This window comes from Atta cephalotes (assembly GCF_000143395.1).
Source record: "Atta cephalotes unplaced genomic scaffold scaffold00069, whole genome shotgun sequence".
NCBI lineage: Eukaryota > Metazoa > Arthropoda > Insecta > Hymenoptera > Formicidae > Atta > Atta cephalotes.
The window spans coordinates 1,137,288-1,154,520 of record NW_012130133.1 but is presented as its reverse complement, the minus strand read 5'-3'; the positions used below and the strand labels follow the sequence as shown (position 1 = coordinate 1,154,520).

Genomic DNA, 17,233 nt, shown 5'->3' with positions numbered 1-17,233 from the left:
TATTTCATATTATTTAATATTTGTCGCGATTACGTTTCAAAAAGAAATGTAAAGAAGAGCGATACGCGACCTGCCTGTATGAGCTTCGATAATGAAATGACTGCGTGATAACTTTGCATAAACATGACGCGCCGCCCTACCCGTCTTTCCGTGCCAAAACAATCCCCAAGGTTGCACGCCGATCATTTAACTGTCGAAATATTACAAAATCAGTAAAATAATCTAGTTGTTTTTAAGATTCATTCATTTTTAAGATTCTTCAATGAATATAGGCTTTATTGCACGCTCTTTGCTTTATTTCTTGGATTCATACGCACACAACTCATCTATATCTTAGATATTTAAAATGTTACAATAAGCGTTTAGTTTGTAATAACTTTTTGTTACACGAAATCCGAGCAGTATAAACAATATTTTTAAAAGTTTGACGCATTTTAACTTTTTATTACTTTTGAATCGTAATTCCGTGATTTAATGAATCTAAATTTATGCATTGTAATTAATTTATGCATTAAATAAAATAAATTCTAGAAACTTATTTAAAATATTAAATATGTTTAATAAGTAATAAGTTGGAAGTATAGTTATTTAAAATAATAAATACTAAATAATTCTTATATCTTAGAATGAAACGTGAATGATAGAATTCAATTCAAATATTATAAAAGAATAGCAAGGCGTCAATTTTTTATTAAAAATATTGTGTATGCTGCACAGATTTTGTATAACATAACATAAATTTTCCAGGGAAAAATGTTTCACATATAATTATATATAATTATATAATTATATATATTATGCACAAAATATATCCATATATGTGTATATATAATTTTTTTCCGGATTATTATAAACTGATAATCACTTATTGTAACACAACTTAATCAAGATATTTATAAGCGTGAATGCGTAAAGGATCTAAAAAATATAGCAAAAACCGTGCAATAAAGCCTACTGATTAGAGAACATTAAAAATATAAAGAATATATTATTTTACTTATTCGTAATATTCGTTATTATTTCGACAAAGTTAGTCGTTAGACGGTTGGCGCGCGGCCTTGGGGAGGGGATGGTACGGGGTGGCACGGGCGGCGCGGCGCGTCACGCGTCACATTTATACGTAGTTACTGCGCAGTCATTCCATTCCCGAGGTTTGTACAGGTAGGTGGTTGCTCCGCGTGCCGCTCTTCACATTTCTTTTTGAAATGTAATCGCGGTAAATACATAATACGAATCGTCGCACTTTAACTTGCTAAAAACTTATATAAAATATTTAATGAGAAAAAGTCAGAAAAAGTTTTTTTTAACTCTTAAAATTCAATAACTTTTATTTACAGGTATATAGGAGTTATATAGGAGATGCGAAATTAAAATTTTTTCGTTCAAGAAAAATTTACCATTAAACCATTAAACTATCTCTCTTATGGATAATTAAGCGATGGTATCCTTCTGTCTTGAGGATTTAGTACAGAGACGAATCACATTTACTTTTGACGATACGATTTTATCGATAGTGTCAGAAAATATATGTAGTTCTCAAACTGTAAATGGATATACTGGCGGTAGTGTACGAGCAATTTCGGTAACAGGAAAAGGGACGGGCATGGTTTCTCTTTCAGGTATCTCTGATTTCATGTATAGAAGAATCTGGAAGCAGATGGCGTCAGATGGCGTTGAATTAAATATCCCCTCTTCTGTCCTTCTGGAGCCTGGAGTGTCTTAGGTTATTGTTAAGAAGTGCATGATTTAACAATATTGCAATAGTATACTGCAATTAACTTTATGTTCGTGATATGTCAACGGTAGGATGCCAAATTCTCGCAAAATTAGGCAGGAGTGGATTGAGTGGCTTGCCATTGCGGATTATCGGCGCAAGAAGGTTTAGCAATACCGCGGAAAATGCAGAATCTTCGAAGGATATCATTCCGGCTCCACAGCCGGGAAAAATTCAAGCTGCACTATTAAAAGACTTCTGTAATCCTCTCGTAATAGAGAATCTGGAGCCGCCTAAAAGAGCGCAGGAGAATGAAGTAGGTTGCTGCAATTAAATGTTATTTATATAATAATACCTATGTAATTCTATTTAACATATATGTATATATATATATATATATATATATATATGTATATGTATACATATTATATATTTATATATATAACACGCTCTGCATACCTACTTACAATGTATAAGCGAAGCATGTGAAGAGTGCATCCGTGCATAATAAGGCATATGTATGCAAGTCTTTAAACTTAAGATTCTACGCGAGAATCGGTGTGCATAAATTTTTAATCGCTCTGTTGATTTTCCAGCGATCTGGAGAAGTATTTCGAGTATCAGGGTCAGGATTACATTTGTTCGCGTCCCGACGACAGCGGGATGCACTCCTGCAGTAATCTGCCACCTCTCAAACTCGGTGAGAACATCCTCCATCAATAAATTTCAAATGAATTTGTAAAATAATTTAATAAAATATTATACATGCATAAAATTCCACTAAATTTAAATCTCTAAATCACGCGTAGAATTAAATTAGAACTGCTTTATACAGGGGATGTTACAGAAATCTAAAATTCAAAAACATTTAATAAATATTTTTTAACCTTGATGAAAAATATTGTAACAAATATTAAAGTCAAATTTTCTTTATTCTGGACTATTCAATATAAATCTATCACGTTATATCCATTGACGTTGTACACATTCGGATAATTGATTGCTTCATCATAGTCAAACGGCATTTTTCGCATTCAGGCAACTTGGTGTGCAACAGTACCGCTGTGCCAAACAGTAACGTTACGTTCATCAACAATGATACCTGCGTTAATTGGAACTACTACTACACCGAATGCAAAGGCCAGGGCAACAATCCATTCCAAGGAACAATTTCATTCGATAACATCGGTCTCGCCTGGGTTGCGATATTTCTTGTGAGCGCTTTAGTTACTCGTCCTACATTTGTTCAGAATAATTTACGTATGCATGTGTACATGTTACTTGAAACATGTATATGTAGCACGGAATATTTCTCCCATTTATAAGTATGTAAAATACTTTTACGGCGCCCGAAAGTCGATGGAAACGCGGATCGTGCACATTAGTCTGCGATAGTGCCAAGAGAAAAACTACTATTGATGATATTGCGGACGAATTGGTTTTCGATAAGATGTTATTGCAAATGAATAATGTACTAGCTGGAAGATTTTACATTTTTATATGATAAAAATATATGAGTACGTAACTTCATTTGCTATGTATTTCAACGTGTTTGTAGCATGATTCTTCTAAAATAAGCTTTCTCTTATTTTTAACGAAAATTTAGTCGTAACGTTTTAATATCTTTACGTCACAATTTACATTAATTGATTAATAGACTAAGTTTGTCATATCGTTCGTCGCTATTTCGCCGTAAAGCTAAGTAGCGCAATCATGTCGATTTGTAGGTTATTAGCCTGGAAGGATGGACGGACATAATGTATTACGTGCAAGACGCCCACTCCTTCTGGGACTGGATATATTTCGTTCTCCTGATAGTCGTAAGTGTTTCATTTCCTATCCCAATTGCACGGCAAGCGCAATAAATAAAATATGAGTAGATATTATCTATTTTTCACATTCATATTTTCCACTTCTTCGCTCATTTTTAACAGAAATTTAGCCGTAACGTTTTAATACTTTAGCCTCTTCAAGACAAATCACTTCTATCCCAGATAGCACTCATTGATTAATATACGTTTTATATACGTTTCCTAAACGTATCTAATATTCTATAAATGTTTAAGAAAAAAACGTATATAAACGTATATAAATCTAACATGCTACTGAAAATAATTCAAATAATAATAGTTCATCATTATCATTAAAGTCACGACTTTAACGATCAACTAGTAGAATAAAATTGTAATATAACCATGAGAAAATAATGATAATAATTATAATATAAATGTAAAACAAACGCGGGATGTATTATGAGAGAAATAAAGAGGGAAGCATGGATTAAAGAGGACCTGCGTTTGCAGATCGGTTCGTTCTTCATGATCAACCTCTGCTTGGTCGTAATCGCGACGCAGTTTTCGGAAACGAAGAAGCGAGAAATGGAGAGAATGCGACTGGAGCGCGCGCGTTACCATTCGACCTCAACGCTCGCCTCATCCACGAATACCTCGGAGCCTACTACTTGTTATGCCGAAATCGTCAAGTGGGTACTCGTCATCGTTGCACGGCCCCCGAAGACGCTATTCGCGCGAGCAAGATCATTCCTTGTCGTTCATTCGCGGAAGATTCGCCAGCGCCCATGTTTTATGATAGATGATAATTTGATATCACTTTCCAGATACATCGCCCATCTCTGGCGACGAGGTAAACGAAGACTGATGAAGAGATATCGCCTGTGGCTATACAGGAGGCAGCAGAAGCGAGAGCAGAATTTACTCAAAGAGCAGCAGAGTCAAGCGTCTCGTTCGAACACCACTGCTGTCGGGCCAAATCGCGTACCGGGCGGTAAATAATATGAAATTTAAAAAAATCGAATATTAAAAAAAGAAAGAAATTAACTCTGGAATCGTCAATTATATCAGTTTAGCTCCGATAATCGTTTTAATTTTTTTGTATGAGATATAGATAGTACAAAATATTAAAAAAGTATAAATATAAATATAAATAGATACAAATAATATCAAAATAATTCTTTACTAATTAAAAACAAAAAGTTACTAAATTGATACCTTCGGCAGTTTTAGCGGGATATCATCAGCGGTTATTATTAAATATGATGGAAATGGAAGTCTTAAAATTTCTATGACGCTAATATTAACCTCGATTCGAACCCTCAAAATTGCCGCTTTTTTATACTTTACTTACATTAAATTATATTAAACTTATTTTAATAAATCGTTTTAATAAATCATTTTTAATTTTTAATATAAATAAATATTTTTATTCTTTAATATACTTACGTATAATTTAAATTGTAATTTAAAAATGCAAATTTTATTAAATATTATTTTTAACGATTATTAAATTTTAAAATTGCATTATATAATAATCAATATTAAACGTAATTATTTTAATATTAAAATCTAAACTCTTAACTAATCTCTAATAGCAAGGTTTTTTTATATTATTTTAATAAATCTATAACTTTTACCTGTTTTAATTATAATTTTTCTAATATAAATATTTTTTAATTATAAGAAATAGAAATAATGGCCGTAACGATCAAAGAAGCTAAATCTTTAATGCTTAAATAATTCAATCTGAATTACTATATATACTATATATATACTTGCATATACACCATATTTGTAGTCATTCGAACTGCCGAATTAGTTTTCCAGATTTATAAACGCAATTAAACTAATAATATCATGAATTAAATTGACAAGCAATTTTAATAATTTAATCAGGCATTCTATTAAAAAAATGTTAATATGCTAAAAAACTGTAAATAAATTCATTGCAAATAAACATTTTTCTTCTTTAATATTTATCTATAGCACTTTACATTGTAATTTAATAAATTTTATTAATTTTTAAATACTATTTTTAAAAAATAACTTTGACGTTACTGTTATTATTAAAAATGTATTCAAATATTTAGATAGAAGATTGCATCACGGGAGATGTCCGCGGCTTCTCGCCGCGCTAGAATATGCAGAGCAACAACAGCAGCAGCAACAGGCTATCAATGGAAACGATGGATCTGTTGCCGATTTCGCCACAATCACATCCCCGACGCAATCGGCGATGGCAATTGCCGCTCCCACAGTCCCGACTATCGGCAATAGTGTCGGGGGTAGTGGAAATCTGGGCACCGCGCCTCGAGCTAGCCCCGAGCTTTCCGAGGCCGAAGCTTCCGCGAATGTATGTCACAGATTAAGCATTCACCGCACCTCGTCCGTGTCCTGTAATGGAAGCGACAACGCTGTCGTGGGAAACGTGGCTGAGGCAAGTACAGATATTGTAGATTTGCATGCGAGAACACGACACGAAATTTTTCGTTAAATATAGGAGCGGCGCAATTGAAGTTCGGTAAATGAAATATCGGAAAATGATTTTCCAATAATATAATGTTTAAATAATTGATTAATTAATTAAAATAAAATAAGATGAATAACGAAATGATATAGAAATCATAATTTTATTATTAAATTGGAGATAATGTTATTTTGTTTCTCCGATAATTTCATTTATGCCGCTTGAGCTTTTTGTTCTCTAGAAATATTACACTCGACTTTGATCTTAGTAAGCAAGCAACTGTAAGCAAGAATGTCTTTGAATGATTCGTTTAGCGCTCTTTCCTTAAGCTATTCTCTTTGCTGACATTTATCTTCCGCTTTATATCGATAGTAATGTATTCATAGTGATTATACATGTTTTTCATGTAGAAGAACATTAGCGTTTCATCATGTTTCGTCGAATTTCTCGTCGACGATAATAGAGAGAACGTTTGCACAACAAAGAGATTTTGAGCTTTAGATATGGCAAGATAAAGTGCATAAAGTTTCTTCCCTTAATGCTACAAGTTTGGGCCGAGAACGGTTATGAGAGAGAGCGCCTGCCGTAGTGTGTAACGTATGCTTGATTATCGCCTTCTAGACGAACAGCACGTTGTTGAGTCCACCATGTACGCATTATCGGAGAAGAAGCAGCGTAATGTTTAGCGACGTGGTATTGCTCCATGGCAGCAATAATGTCGGGAATGCGTTGCAGCCGGGGTTGACGGTGACACCGGGCGAACGTAACGTCTGTTCGAGCGAGAAGATGACACAGACGGGTGATGGTAACGTTTGGTCCAGTCCACTACCGGACCACGCGCAGGTAATTTCCAATTGCCATGGAATTTCTCCATAAATTGTGGAAGTCTTTTGCTCTCTTATATATGGTGTATTGTCTTATATATGGTATATCGCAGATGCAAGCCGAACTAGGTGGCAACGAGGCTATGACGTGTCAGGAATTATTGGCTCTCAGTGGTGCTCTCAGTGCTGCTCTGCCAACTGGCCAACTAGCGCTCGATTCATTTTTAAATTCTCTCACGAAAGGCAAGTACGATAGATACGATTTGTCATAAAATTGAAGTACATGAATTATTATATTTACTGTTATACAGATTCTTAGCTACAAATATTTTAAATATCTTTTAAATTAATTTATAACTCGTCATTATATCCGACTTTCATAAATTCCGACAAAAATAAAAGCTATCAAAATAATAAAATTTTTAAATGAAAACATTACATTTTTAAAGAACATTCTAAATTTTGATAAAAAATAAATTTGAATGCTTTTGAATTTAAGTTTGAAAAATATTTACAAAGAACTAATAGAATTCTAAAAAATCGAATCGAAAAAAAATACGAAGATGAGTTAATGTTCCATAGGTATAACAGATCGTCACATCACATTGGAAGATCGCACACAGTGGTTAACGTCCGACGTTGACAATTGTTCCTGTTGCTGCGAGCTGCAGGCAGGTGAACAGTGGCCAGAAGACGGCGAAAAGTGGCAAAAGTCCTCGCGGCCTAGACAGCTTCTAAGACGCGCCGGTAGCTGCTGTATCTGCACATTGCGCTGTATAAGACAGTGGATTAAGAAGCTAGTCGAACACAAATACTTTCAACAGGGTATTCTATTGGCGATTCTCATCAATACTTTGAGCATGGGAATCGAATATCACAATCAGGTGATTTCTCACTGGAATTTGAAATTACTTCGATGTCATTTCGAATCTTTTTAGCACTGCTTTGTGTTTTCTTATTAACATATTCCATTACAAGTTTGACAATATTTTTTACTTTACATGTAAAAAACAAAATATAATAATGCAATATTATTATACAGAAAGAATAATTTTGCTAAAATATCTAAAAATTTAGCTAAATACAAATTTGAAAATAATTTTTGTTAGACTATCAGAATAATTATACAAGACATTCAAACATGATACGCAGTGCTTCATAAAATTTTCATATTTTAGTTTGAGTGTCCTACATAATTCCTACATAATTCCTATATAATTATTTCTATAGTTCAACAAAATTATTTTCTGAGCAAAATTTTTAGATATTTTAGCAAAATCGTTCTTTCGATATCCATTCTCGATATAACGCAATTGGACAGTACTCTGTAAAGTGTAATTACTAATTATGATTATATTACTAATTATGTTATATTATGTGTACTCAGCCAGAACAGTTAACAGTGGCCGTTGAGATAAGCAACATTGTATTCTCGGCAATCTTCGCAGTGGAAATGTTGCTTAAGATAATAGCGGAAGGTCCATTCGGTTATATCAGTAACGGCTTCAATGTTTTCGACGGCATCGTCGTCGTCCTGAGGTATGACAACTTTCTTTGCAAATTTTAATATTATAATATACAAAAATAATAGCCTTCGTGTGTGTAAACAATAATATTAAAAAGCAAATAATATTAAATAGCTCACGTATACAATATTGTTGTGTAAAATATGTAGACACACGATTGTCAGCGCAATTTCTTCAACTTTATAGTCACATTCCGACTTTACGAGAAAGTCATAACAGACGGTAGTAGATCGTTTCATTCGTTATGGCTGTCTCGTAAAGCTGTTCGAGAACGGATCTATAACAAGTTGACAAACGATAACACGATTGCACTCCTTGCAACGCGTTTACAGCGTCGTCGAGCTCTGCCAATCAGTCGTAGAGGAGCGTAGCGGCAGTTCCGGTCTGAGTGTCCTGCGTACCTTCCGCCTCCTCAGGATCCTGAAGCTAGTGCGATTTCTACCCAATCTACGACGTCAGCTTTTCGTGATGCTGCGCACCATGGATAACGTTGCCGTATTCTTTTCTCTTTTAGTACTTTTCATCTTTATATTCAGGTAAGTCACTGTCCTATCTTCGTCCGCGTCAGCGACACTGCCGCGGAATTACGGGCCTCGGGCCCACGTCGCCGGATCTTCTCTCCGTTTCCGCTTCTCTATTTCTTTTCTCTTTTTTTTTCTTGCGTGTGTCGTTCGCCTATTTCGCGAATTCGGTACCATCGCCAATGAGTAATTTAATGAGTTTAACCGCGAGGAAACCGCTCGACTGAACCTACGTGTCGCGTTTACTCGGATTATGGGGCGCTGTCGCGTCTTCCTGTTCTAATTATCATCTCATCAGCCTAGTAACGTTTGCATGTCTGGCAAGGCGGATCGAAGTTACGAAACTGCCGATAGGTATTGTAAAACAAATTGAGCAAGAGCTTGGAAATATGAAGCGTCGATGACGATGACATTAGCCATTAATCTTATAAATCATGTGGGAGGCTTACGGGAACATCATGAAAAAGTTCAATGAGTTTTGTAAATTTTACATATTCGGCAATAATGGCGATAAAACTTGCATTGAATAATCAAATTTTATTTTGTAGCTTTATAAATACAGGTATGATAGTATAATATATCAGTTTTTATCCCTAAAAAATTATTTTTAGATTAAAACGTCTTTTTTAAAGACTCGTCCCCACTCTCTATATATATAAATTCTTTAGAATAAATCTTATTCTAAAAGAATAAACTGTTTCTCTTTAGAGAGCACTGAAGCCAATCGTGCTAATCGGCTCATTAACTTCTCCTACTTTTATAAAAAAAAAAAAGAAACCAATCAAGATGATCTACTTCAGTGGAAACAAGCCTTAACTTTTAAAAGAATAAGAATCCTACATAGTTTTAATAAATATTTTCATTTAAAATACTACTTATATTTGAAAAAACATGTTATAATCCTTCAAATTAAAAAAGAATTTTTTTAACTTCTATCTTTGTTTCTTCTTGTTCATTTATTAATTGTTCATTTAACATCATTTTAAATTAATCATGTTTATTTGATAACAATGACGCTGATAATAATATCGTCGACACTTGATATTTCGAAAACAATTTCTTGTTCGCTTCTATGAGCTTTCGAGCTTCAGGAGCAAATCGCGCGCCGCTGCTCTTCGAACCGAGGCCTACATTAGGTGACTTTCTTCCGTTCATACCTTTCTCTTCTACTTTATTCGCTTTTACTTTGTTTCTGCGCGGTGTATAAGCCGCCATCAGTTATGCATATCACATATATATATATATAGAAGTTCTCAAAACAGTTTTACCAGCAGTTGTCCCGTGTTCTCGCGTCTCCTAGCGTTTCTTTGAGCGGCATATTTTCTGACGTTGTTAATGGTAATGACGATGGTATTTGTTGGCACGATCTATTACAAGGAGAGAGCCGGTCTGCTACCGGCTCCTCCTTTATAGCTTGAGGCATCGAACGTACTTTCGACGTTTATCTAGAAAATATATCTATATATAAATATATATATACGTATATGGAATATATATTTACATGTGTGTGCATGTGATGCTTTTCTGCTGGACGTCTTAGCGACGAGTATGAAAGGCTATATGTATATATATATATATTTACTATCATCATATTCTTAATTTATATTCATATATACACTTGATTCTCTCCCGCTATCGTTCTTTCTTGCTACTCTGAGCGCCTATAATTAAGTGCGTGCGCCTCGGTGTGGTCCTCGATATTAGAACAGCTTGCGAATGTTCGACATATACCTCCGCTCTGCAGAATTACATATATACATATATATATATATCTCGTCATGCTGCGTAGGACCTCACTATATACATCCGTGCGTTTACGACGCGTTTTACGACCGTTCGATAGCCGATTTGCCGTTCACCGCAGCCGCAGCCCTCGCTATTGCGATCTCGATACTGCAACTGATTGCCCGATATCTGCCGCAGAAACGTAGACGCAAACATTGAAAATTTTGCTGTACTCGAATAACTTTAACAATTAATTAAATGTTTAAAATGTTTAAAAGTAAAAAAAGAGAGATTTTATTATTATTAAATGTATATCATCAATAATCTTGTTAAAATATCTAAAAATTTTATTTTTTTATAGTATCTTGATGACAAGGAGTAACCTTAAGCATTTCTTAGATTAAAATAGAATTAAAAGTTAATATTTTGATGTGTAAAATGTTTGTGTAAAATGATGTGTAAAATTTACAGTTTTTTTTCGAGGAATTGCAAAGAAGAAAAGAGCAGGGAAGAACATTTGGCAACATCGCGCATTTGATGCAAGTCCGTAAATGCGATAATCTTTTTTGTTCGAAACTCTCTCTTGAACATAAAGTGAACCTTCAGAAGTGAATACAAAGTCGTACGAAACTATGCAAATGCTTGCGGATACGCCTCTGCGCGCCGATCCGTAGACATTTTCTTCAACGGCCATCTCTAGGTGTTTGCATCCTTTAGCCGCAAGCCGCGAATGAAGTTCCGACAGATCCGCTTTAGAGGAATTTTTCCTTCTTTGATCGGCCGGCGTACACTAAATAACGAAGTACTCTCGATATACTTGCATCGTGATCGCAAGCAAGCTCCCGACTACTCGGCCAAGGTTTCAGATTACGACAGACGACGAAAGTTCATGTCAAAATCGAGTTTTCTCAAGCGTTTCTAAAAACCGGTATTGTCATCCTACACATTTCCTTTTATGAGATATGTCGTGTTTACCAACGGACATTATACTTTACGACGTAAAGATCGTGAAAGAATGTCACTCGATCGATTCTGCACTTTCGTCGTATTACGAGACACATGATATATACGAAATGTCATAAAACTATCGGATGTTCATTCAACTATAGATAAATTCAACATTGAGTGTTATTTTTGGCGGGGCTTCTGTGAAGAGAATTATTTGATTCTACATAAACTTTACTTAAATAAACTTTACTTAAATAGATATTTAATTTAATATTTCTTCTCTTTCTCTAGCAAGATAATTAAATAAATTAAAGTTAAATGTTTGTGACATTCTCCTTTTGTAAGTCGTAATATAGTTATAGTTGCAAAAATATCCGATGGATTTAAAACTCTTTGTATATACATATTTTGAACTGATCGGTTACTTGGCCGAGTCACGCTTTATAAATCGCGATTCTGTCTTAATCGAGCTTTATTCCCCTCTCTTTCCGTTTATTCTATCTCTATCTCTTTATCATTTTTTTGTCATTTTATCTCAGTCTACGTATATATATATACATATATATATGGATAAGGAAGTACATTGCACGTTTCGTTGTGTTGTAGTATTCTCGGGATGAACCTGTTTGGTTGCAAATTCTGTGAAACGATGAAAGGCAGCTCTGACGTCGAGTGTGATAGGAAAAACTTTGACTCGTTACTCTGGGCTATTGTAACGGTGTTTCAGGTACCTACCAAAAAAAAAGAGAAAGAAAAAAAAGGATACTTTTTCACGTATCTTCTCGAGGGCATTTTTGATTTCTCTATATAGTGTATATTACTTATATATATTTATTCGTGCATATATATTAACGTTATACTACACCGCATCTACATATATATATATATACGCTAAGTATACATACTATCACGTTTTGGTTTTCCGACAAGTTAAAGTCGTGCGCTCTCTCGCAACGTGCGTCCGCCTGCACTTTATATCATTTCTGAGGCCTCAGGTAACGTATACTGGGAGATAAACGCTTTCCAGCATGTCGTCGTCATTTCTTCGACAAGGGGGGAAGGGGGGTAAGGCAGGAGGAGGCTACCGGTACCGACTTTAGAAGTAATAAAGACTTTAATAACGTATATTTAACGAAGTATTATGAGGCTTTTTTACAAGGGAGATCATTCTTCAATATCGTATTTTCTGCGACGAATACAATGGGGAAGGGGAGACAAAGCCTACCTAGAGCCGGTACTGGGGGCTTAGAGACGAGGCACGCGGATTATCCGGAGTGGATTATCAAACGTTGCATACGATTGCCGGCAATAATCCCAGTGCTTCTTCATTTCACATTTATCCGTCACTTTACAAACACAATATACGCGTGCGTTAATACGCTGCCTCCTGCCGCGTCTTCTGTGAGCGCGTCGAGCTGGCTCCCTTCTGGCATGCCTTCGCATGCACCTGTTCTCTCTGTTTGTCGCAATGACGAGCGAAATTACCTACAGCTTACAAATATTTCGAGATAATAATTATCAGAATTATCAATTACAATTTTGAGCACGTAATAAAAAAAGATGAACAAATGATATGATTTATAGCAATGTCACGTAAGATTGGATCTAATGAAGTAACACGCACGAATGTGTTTTAAAAAACATAAGATTTTTGTAAGAGTGCAGGCATTTTCGCTCGAGAAAACTTTGCTTAGACGCTTCGCATACTCACTTCCCTGTGTCGGTGATGTTGACATTACTTTTATATTGATGTTATATTGATGTTATCAGAATAGATGATTTAGTTATAATGCTAATTGCGCCACTGGAATCTTTAACAATATATAGGAAATCAAAGACCGGTGTGTAGAAATATTCGTCGATAGAGTCTCAAAGCGATTGAACGATGGAAAACATCATGTCAATCCTTTCCATACATTCTCATGGCAGTGGATAATAAACATCCATTATGCGTGTCCAAACGAGGAGCAACAACACAAATAACGCAAACGTTTAAATTGCGAGTGCAATGGGAACACTATAGGTCTATTTTCTCTAACTGAACTGGTGTACACTTTTGGAATATAGACTGGTATTCATAGCGGTTCTTATTTTAAGATTGTCTTAAGTAATGCCTTAAGATGCTAATATGATTTTGTGATTGACTTATGACATCTTAAAACTGTACTTAAGACTATCTTAAATATAAATTAAATAGATGTGTTTGATTTTTTGAAGACGAAAAAAAAGTTTAATGCAAGAATAAAAAACCGACCTAAAGGATAAAATCGTCCAGCTAATAAGTCAATATTTCTGAAGCTCAGAAATATTTGTGTTGTTTGGCAGCCATCCTAGGATCGCCCGGACAAGCCATATCCTGTCTAAATGATGCGATAAATGGCCGTTCTAGGATTACATAGCGATCCCAGGGTTGGCTCTTTATCCTGGTCTGGACTGCCAATATATCAACGAAAATGAGATTCCCCCGGTTCATCGGTAATGCGCGTGTTGCGCAAATTGCTTTGCATGCGATGTGTCTTCTTCGTATCGGTATTTGGTCGGCATTGTCGTTGTTGCTGTTGCCGTTGTCTTTTTGTACCGCGCGTATATATCACACCTCGCTGCACATCACATCTTCTTACGAAGATCGACATTCATGTACCTCACTACAGAACTTCTACCAGTTACACTGCTAAAAAGAAGCGTCGCAACCAGTGGCGACCGATTTCTTGCACGTCGGTTCTTGTGACATCGCGATGACATCGACAAATAGCGCGAATCGTGTTCTTGAATTTTCTACGAAATTAGAAGCGAAATCACACGCCGAGAAATCAACTTAGTCTCGGCGTTCATGCTTCTTCACACACTTCACCTACGATAATTATGCATTAAACGTATGTAAAACGATGCCACGATATCACGTCACACATTTTTAACAGTGTAGCACAATATAAACTATTCTCTGTCACACGCTTATATATTTCTCTCTGTGTCTTCCCTGTACTTCACTATACTTCACTATGTACTTCTCACTATACTTCACCTCACCACTTATGACATTACACTTCTCTTCTTACTATCCTACCTCTATCTTTCTCTCTTCTTCTTTTCTTACTCGTTCTATCCGTAACTTTTCTGTCACTTTTCTTTAAAACGCCCACGACGACTCGAGCGCAAAAAGAACTTCGTCCCGTGTTGTTACAATGCGTGCGTGAAATATCGACTCGACCTGACAGGAGAATCGTCGCGTCAGAAAATCCTTCATAATTAAACACCCGAGGACCTGAGATGAGGGACCTCGTGTCCAACGTACACGAATAACACGTACAAAATGCGTTTCTATCTTTGATGTAAACTAATATATAGACTAAAATATAGACTCAACACGTAGATTTCGGAGAAGCCCGAATAACTAAACAGCTTTTACCTCGTTTATTATTATGTTACGCACGTATCTGCATCTATTTAAAAGTAAATACTCATTTAAAATTGTTACTATATATTTTTTTACTAAATATGTATATACTTTGAAAAAGAATGCTTTTTAGAAGTTGGATCAGATTTGATCCAGCTTTGGTAGCCTAAGTTATCAGGTTATTATGGTAGTCCGAAGGACTACCAACTAGTATCTTCTAGTTGTAGTGGAGAGACAGAGAGAGAGAGAGACAATTTCTTTTTACTTAATTTTAGAAATACCAGTAGAAATAACCAGGTAAATATATATATAGATCGCGCAAGACACGTAATATCGTATTAACATCAGTGCAGTCTCGATAGATTTGTGCGTATCTTTTGTAAATACTCGCTGAGACAGATTTTTCCGTAATACATATTATACCATATTTGCGTATTAGAGGATTATATATTTACGCTTGTGGCAATTATCCCTTTTTTCCCTCTCTCGCAAAACGTTCGCCGTGACATTCTGCAACGGCAGGTGCCTTATTTTCTCCATTATTCTCTTCTCTTCGCGACCGCGTTACCGAAGCTCTCTTTCCGCCCCGTTTATTTTCACGCCAGTTTACATCCGTAAAGTGTGTGCGGATTTCTGTCGACGTTGATTTAAAGCTCTCGTCATGTTTGCCCACGTTCGGCGCCCCCGACTTTCCTTCAACGTCAACGAAACGAAATTCGCAAGAAAAATCAGCCAACGTAACGCAACTGACAGGCACAACTTGACAGATAATACTTTTGCGAACGTGTCCGAATAAATGTTTGTTATGACTTCCGCGGACCGGACATCACGTCATGTTAGAGTCAATTATTGTTCCAATGTGCGTCCTAAAATTAGCATTATTGATTGCCCGCGTGAAACATTAAACAATTAATACGCTTGTATGACGCATTACGTCGAGAGATTATATGATATACGCGAACTCATATGAAATGTTTGATTTACATTTACATTTGACGTCTCTTTGAGTAATTTCAGGGAGAATTAAATGTACTTTAATGAGAAGAAATTTTATAGTTGTTCTTTGAGCAAAAAATAACTAATTTTTTTTAAATTTTGGTTCTTGTTCCTTGTTCCGTCCCGTCGAATGAACTGTTACAACTGCACACAGTCGATCCGCCCACAATCCATAAATGTATACCTACTTTACACGCATTCGCCTGTATTGTTGCAAATATACAAAATACATATATTTATATATATATACTAACACGCCGAACTTGCAGAATGTGACTGTACGAGCTTCGAGTGACAGTCGTTTTTCGCTGTTTTGTCCAACACATTTGCTTAATTCCTTACCGAGTGCCCAGTGCCTCCGTTCTCTAAAAATTGAATCTGTTAAAATTAACTTTATAAATCAATTTAGAAACAATTTGATGCAAAAAAGAAGTTTAAGAATTATTTAAATTCTTCATATTACAAATAATTAAATAGTAAATTTTGTAATTTGAAAGAAAACGCATTTTTGTGATAATTTTATTTGAATATTAATTCGATATATGTGTAATTATTTGATTTAATGTTACTTAAAAATTGTTGCTATGATTGAATACAAAATATAAAAGCAAAATATTAAAGACGGATATTTATATCTGTAATATATATGTATTGGCACGATGAATGGAAAAATCGAAAAAAATCTTCTACCGCACACACACACACACACACACACACACACACGTATACAATATATAAGAGTTAAAAATAGACGTTTCTCTTTGTTGAAATATTTTTAAAATATGAGCTTTAAACCTAGATTGTTACTTTGAGCACTTAAGCACAAAAATAACGAACTACAGATTATAACGAACAAAAACGATTTCTTAACAATCATTTTTACTATGCAATCTGACATTTCACAGAGCCAACTAAAAATCAAGCTATTATACGATCATTAAATAAGAAGAAAAAATAATACACTATTTTAAACTAATTTTCTAATTTTTTATCTGAATATTTATTTCATAGATCAGCAACTTCGTCATAATCATTTGCCAATTGATGCAAAAATGTTAATGATCGACACTATTAATGTTACAAAGTACAATATTCATCAAATGTCACTGACGTAGTAGTAATTATTACGATAAATATACCAGATAAAGTTAATCAATCATATGTACTTCCTGCATTAATTAATTACGTAAATAACAAGATCGCTCATATATATATATATAATATATATGTGCGTGTGCGCGTGCGTGCGTGCGTGCGTGCGTGCGTGTGTGTGTGTATGTGTGTGTGTGTGTGTGTGTGTGTGTGTGTGTGTGTGTGTGTGTGTA

The 17,233-nt window shown here is 35.1% G+C and overlaps 1 protein-coding gene across 1 annotated transcript in view; it reads left to right on the top strand.

Moving 5' to 3' along the window:
• Positions 1 to 2,182: 2,182 nt before the first annotated feature.
• Positions 2,183 to 17,233, top strand: part of LOC105623976 (voltage-dependent T-type calcium channel subunit alpha-1G) — a 27,540-nt gene continuing 12,489 nt past the window's right edge. The window contains exons 1-12 of the mRNA XM_012205346.1: positions 2,183 to 2,199; positions 2,311 to 2,414; positions 2,753 to 2,928; positions 3,442 to 3,534; positions 4,018 to 4,196; positions 4,332 to 4,498; positions 5,598 to 5,944; positions 6,596 to 6,817; positions 6,912 to 7,041; positions 7,381 to 7,682; positions 8,186 to 8,337; positions 8,657 to 8,860. Of these exons, the coding sequence (XP_012060736.1) occupies positions 2,183 to 2,199; positions 2,311 to 2,414; positions 2,753 to 2,928; positions 3,442 to 3,534; positions 4,018 to 4,196; positions 4,332 to 4,498; positions 5,598 to 5,944; positions 6,596 to 6,817; positions 6,912 to 7,041; positions 7,381 to 7,682; positions 8,186 to 8,337; positions 8,657 to 8,860 (2,093 nt within the window). The remainder of the gene's footprint in view (positions 2,200 to 2,310; positions 2,415 to 2,752; positions 2,929 to 3,441; positions 3,535 to 4,017; positions 4,197 to 4,331; positions 4,499 to 5,597; positions 5,945 to 6,595; positions 6,818 to 6,911; positions 7,042 to 7,380; positions 7,683 to 8,185; positions 8,338 to 8,656; positions 8,861 to 17,233) is intronic.